At 39.8% G+C, this 5,917-nt stretch overlaps 1 protein-coding gene across 1 annotated transcript in view; it reads right to left on the reverse strand.

The window, feature by feature from the left end:
* Positions 1-3,959, reverse strand: part of sepsecs (Sep (O-phosphoserine) tRNA:Sec (selenocysteine) tRNA synthase) — a 6,355-nt gene extending 2,396 nt beyond the window's left edge. Inside the window, 9 exon segments of the mRNA XM_029455311.1 lie at positions 253-366; positions 984-1,113; positions 1,205-1,307; positions 1,604-1,757; positions 1,911-2,069; positions 2,440-2,558; positions 2,675-2,829; positions 2,912-3,027; positions 3,821-3,959. Of these exon segments, the coding sequence (XP_029311171.1) occupies positions 253-366; positions 984-1,113; positions 1,205-1,307; positions 1,604-1,757; positions 1,911-2,069; positions 2,440-2,558; positions 2,675-2,829; positions 2,912-3,025 (1,048 nt within the window). The 5' untranslated portion in view covers positions 3,026-3,027; positions 3,821-3,959.
* Between the last annotated feature and the right edge of the window lie 1,958 nt (positions 3,960-5,917).

A 5,917-nucleotide genomic window follows, 5' to 3' on the forward strand; every position in this document is an offset into this window, starting at 1 on the left:
ACACACACATACACATACACACACAGCAACTTATATAAGCTGTTCTTTGACACAGTACATAGAAACACTCACAGCCGCAGTATTTTTATCTATATTGTTCTTATCAAACCATCTGGAATATGCGTGTCACCACACACACACACACACACACACAGCATTTTGGTTATTGTGGATATGAATATGATGTTGTGGATATGAATCTGATGTTGTGACAGCCCTACCTAAAGAATGTGACTATATCTGGCGTTATACGGTGACGTGTGCGTGCTCTCACCTTTCTCTCTGACAGGAGTTTCTTGTAGCCGCTGGCTCCCAGAGTGAGGAGGGTGATGAGGACGTCGAGCGAAGGGGAAGCCGACGCTCGACCTGGACAAAGAAGGCAAACAAGAGACTTTAAGCAGCGTTAGAATCAAGTCGTCTGTGTGCAAACCTACTTACAGGTATGAACATCCAGCGCACATTAACCTGTTAACAGTAAAAGAGGCATCAGCAGCTGTAAATGTGAAGCATCACATGTCGCTCTGTGGCAGATCACTTTCTCTCACTGTCTGTCCTGCTGAGGTATCAAATCTCAGAGCGAATACTCGGCTGAGCACGAAGCTTCGATAATAACGAGGACATTTAAATTCTGAACCAACACTCGAATGCTGCGCAGCAATTAAAGAAAACTAGAAATCTAATTAAAAAAGAAAAACAATATCAAATAATATTGTTGCAGCACTTTAATACTTTATTATGAATTTACTTAATTAATTATGTCATTAGAATATTGTAAAACACATCTGGCAATAAGGCACACAAATTCAATATTTACTAATTTCTTTGTTAAATAGAAAGTAACATTTAAAAAGTCCATATATTCATCACTCGTCAAACAGAGAAAATAATTACAATAAAATAAAGTAAAACACTAAATTAAACACAGATCCATTTATCTGCTACTTAAGAATGACCTCCATGTTCTCCCTCTAAGTATCACTCACCTGGGTACATCTGGCTGATCTCCTGAATGAAGGACTCATCAAAACCTGCGATTATGGCGCCACCTACTGGAACCATGAAGTTCTTGTCCAGGCTCTGTACGAACGCATCAATCCTTCCAACGCGAGCCCCCTGATGAAAGACGAGAAACATTGACGCCACCGAACACACGAGTGGAGAACATATGAAGACGTTCACACACTGATGGACGAGCGGCACCGACCTGCTGTATGAGGTGCATACATTTAGACGACTGCACTCCGTACGCATTGTTCACTATGTGGGGGATGTTTAGCTTGGCACACGCAGCGGACAGCTCCTCAAGTCTACGACACAAGAGAAGTAATCATTAACTTCTTGTAGTCTGCTCTCCACACGAGGAGTTACACGCTGTCTGTTTCCACCCGTCTTTACTGTTAGTAGTGTTTCCTCCTGGTGCAGCAGCAACTTTGATCCGTGTTGCAAATGTAACACATGCCCTTCCCACCCTTCCCCCCAGGTGTCCCCTCGCCCCGTGACTTACACGTTCACTGGCTGCAGCTCCTTAAAAACTGTTGGCGAGTTGAAATAAGGGCGAAAATCGTGCAGAAGGCGTAACGGGGTGAATGAACCCTTATTTTACCTGTCAGGGGCCCGCGGGGCAAAGCAGGATGTTGTTGAATGAACACACAGGATGTTCTCGGCTCCGAGCTCCTCGATCTTGCGCTCAACCGCTTCCAAGTCTGTCCGCAGCTCATCGCCCTCCAGAACATTCTCCACCACCACCGGCTCGAAGCCTGATAAGCAAGAGACGTGTTGATTACGTGTGTGGCTATGAGGGAGAAGCACATTTCTAAACACATGGCGCCATTTCAGAGATATTCCCCCCGCTGCCATCTTTCTACCAGCATTGTCGTGTGAACAGGATGTCAGGGTGATGTCATTATCACCTGCTGTGATCATGGCTTTGAAACAGGACTTCTGGTCGATGCGAGGCCAGACGATGTAGCGAGCCTTGGGTCTTCGATGGCGAAGGGTCAGGAAGCACAGAGTCAAGCTCATTCCTGTTGCCATGGGAACTACAAAGCAGCTCGCCACACTGCGGACACCTGTTACCCAGAGAAACGGTTGTTGTTTGTTGAGCATTTAGGAGGCAGGGAGTGTCTAATGTAAGAGGCCATTGTGCTGCATCATGGGAAATGTAGGATCCTGTGTTTTTGCAGCCTCGGCCATACCAGGAAGTAAAAGTCAGGATATCTCGGCCTCTGCTGCACAAAATCAGTTTTTTTTTATCTGTTGCTTGTGAGTCCGCTGACTTTCTGGTAGTGCAATACTAAAATCTCTGGAGTGGCACTTTAAGATTTATTTTCTAGTCAAAGCTTTTCTTTCAGTGGCTTTAAACTAACAACAATTCAAACGTTACTTGCCACAAATTCAATTCAATGTTCCTGCAAAGTTTATATTATAAGACATACACACCTGAGAGCTTTAAGATGTCCAACACCACAGAGTTGGTCAGCTTGTTGAGCAGACTGGATCCTGCAGCTTTGGGTTGAATAGCAGCAATGTCACCTGACCGACCGATGCCATGCATCAACCTGCGCAGAACAGAACGTCACAGCAGGAACCATTGACAACTTCTGCATTAATCGGTTATTGGATACAACATTACGCAGAGCGACTCCATTCAAACGTTTAAATGCCAAAGTCGAACCTGTAATGTCGTCTTGCCACGAGGCTGGACAGCACGCGGCCTTCCCTCTCTCCTACGCCGCAGTTCCCGAGGAAGTTATTGCTGTCCATCACAGCCAGCTCGTTCAGGAAGAGCTCGATGGTGCTCTCACTCCATCCCTCCTCCGGGCACTTACCCTGCAGGACACACAGCGAGAACAGTGACTGAACCTGCTGTGGCTGCAGTGATCTGAAGGAAGCATGAAGCTGCAGACTTTACCTGCTCCAGTAAGAGTCTGATGAGCTGCTCATGGCTGCGACGTGCCTGGCTCCCCTGTCGTACGTAGGAGGTCGACACGATCTTCTCGCTCAGGCTGAAGTTTTCACTGTTCATCTCTGTGAAGCAAACGGCTTCATGTTAACAGCAGCAGGTATAGACGGGAATATTTCATTACATCTTTTCAGTTCAGTAGAAAATAAGAATGCTAAAATAAAACAATAACAACAAATTGTATACAAGAACTGTTTTGATACTCGATTGTTATTTTTTCATGCATGTTTTCACTCTCAAATAAAGATTTCTTGATTTTTTCTGTTTATATCATATTAAAGTGAATTTCCGGGTTTTGGACAGAACAAGACATTTAAAGACTTTGGACTTTGAGAAACTGGGATGTCATTTCTTACGTTATTTTTTATCATCGATTAATCTACAGAATATTTTGTAGATTAGTTGTTTGGTCAGAAATGAGTGAAACATGTGTATCGCAGTTTCCCAAACAGAGAAAAGTAGAAAATCTCCGAAACTTTTCTGTATGACAAAATACTTATAATGGAAATAACGATGTGGATGTATTGTGTAATTTATTCCTCGACAGTTAGAAGGTGTTCTGCAGTATTATGAGTATTTTATGATTGTTAAATACATCTATGCATCGGTCCATCGTTGCAGCGGTGCATGAACATGAACCAGAGCAGCAGAGTACAAGAGATTTATAATGTCAGTGAGGCCTGGAAATATAAATCTTAGATATCTTATAGATATTCCTGTGTGCTCCCCTCCTTTAGCCGAGGTTTAAGCTCGAGGAGAAGCACACACACATTCTTATTGTGGTGTTAAACAACCACACACGTTGTAAATAACTAATAAGAGCTACAGCTGTAAACAAACACTTTGATAACAAGCTACCTCGAGTTGTTTACTTCTTAGCAAAGCTGCCAGCTGCTCGTCTCAGCTCCGGTAATGTTCTCACGCGAGGAGCGAGCACGTGCAGCTCCAACAGGGCTGCTTTGGTAAATGACAGTTTGATATGATATCTTCTTACCTCACAGCCTTCAAAACAGCCTCCAAACTACAGGCATGAGAAGAGACAGGAGGAGGAAGCAGCTTCTTCTTCTTCTGTGGGTTTAAGTGCAGTTTGCATCCTCCGTGTTGCATTACCGCCCCCTGCTGGAGTCACAGCATCTTCCGCCTGCTCCACTCCCACATGTTCTCCAGCACGCTCTTCATAAATCATGCATTGCATTATTGTTTTATTTAACCAGGAGAGTCTTTTTCATGAGTGTCCTGGCAGCATCACTATTAACAATAGTGCAGACTTAAAAAATAAAACACATACCGTTTATTCGTTTATATATTTATTTTTGGATCACTCACTCTGCCAAGCGTCTTTGAGTTTCCAGAAAAGCGCTATACAAATCTAATGCATTATTATTATTATTATTATTATTATTATTATTATTATTATTATTATTATTATTATTATTATTATTATTATTATTATTATTATTATTATTATTATACCAAGTTCAAATGTAAACAAAGAGCGAATTGCAGAATCAAACAAACAAAAACATTCATTAACATTCTTCACAAGTGGGACAAATCAAACCCTCTACATCCAGATGTTACTAGAAATAACAAACCCTGCTGCACCCGAACCTTTTACACCTTTTTGAGATGTCTTGTTAAAATACTGAATAAACAAAAAGCAAAGGAGACATGTTCTTTAATGATTTTATTTGTGTGTGCAGGTCTTTCAGTGCCCATGAGCTGTTTACAGTAAAAAAAACTTTTTCCCAAGTCGCCTCCATTACTTTTTTTAAGGATGTAGATCTGTAGGTACAATGGGCGCAGAATATGCCAATAATTCAGTGGGTGGACCATCAAACTTATACTCCATCCTTATTTCCTCCAAAATCCTCCAAATCCATCCAATAGTTGACCATAGGATCTGTGTTTATTCTGCATAATCTTAAACAACCACTAATTATTTCCCTTTAAACATGTTTCCTGAAACATAACAAAGTCACATGAGAGTAAATCACGAAACACTGACCAGGTGTTTTTATGTAAATTATAATTATATTGCTGCAACAAATGAATTTAAAATTGTTACATGATATAAATTATGTAAGTTTTTTAATAGAAGCCAATGGCAGAAATTAATGAATAAATCAGAACAAAAATCACATAAATATTAAAATATATTTTATTTATATATGTGTGTATATAAAGTGTGATTTTGGAGGAGGGCTGCACACACATTCATTAGCTTGTATTTTGAAACAACTATGTTTTTTAATGAGTTGATGTCAATAAATAAACAATCAATGTAATTTAATTGGACATCTACGTACATAAATATACATATTATTAATATTAAAGAATCAGAAACACTTTTTCACAAAACAGACTTTTCATTTCAGCTCCAATCAAATTTATTAGAATTATTTGCAATATTAACAATTATATTACATATTATACACATATATATTACTACATTATATTTTATAAATGTTTCAAAATATGTTTTAATGAAAAAACATCAACTAGTAAAGTATTAGTACAATATTTCGCTCTGCTATACAGCGCAGAGTAAATAAATAAAAATAGATAATAGACAATTCTGTAAATTTAATTAGTGCCAAAACATATGAGAAAACATGGAAAAGGAACACACACACCCACACACACCCACACACACACACACACACACACACACACACACACACACACACACACACACACACACACACACACAGAGTAAACAATGCATTTGTTGGGGCTATTTACCTTTTTGAATGTTGTAGTAATTAACAGTAACTGATTAATTAGAGATTAATTTAAATTATACATTTTTTTATAACTATAGAAAGTCTTGCTCATAATTCTGACCCTCACAGTAAGTCATATTGTTCCACTATAAAGAGCACGAGACAACAGACCTTCTGGAAGATGTCTTGTTGTAAACAGGTTCCAGTGTTATTGCTGCAAAGGGGAGAG

The sequence above is a fragment of the Cottoperca gobio genome, chromosome 18, assembly GCF_900634415.1.
Source record: "Cottoperca gobio chromosome 18, fCotGob3.1, whole genome shotgun sequence".
Taxonomy (NCBI): Eukaryota; Metazoa; Chordata; class Actinopteri; order Perciformes; family Bovichtidae; genus Cottoperca; species Cottoperca gobio.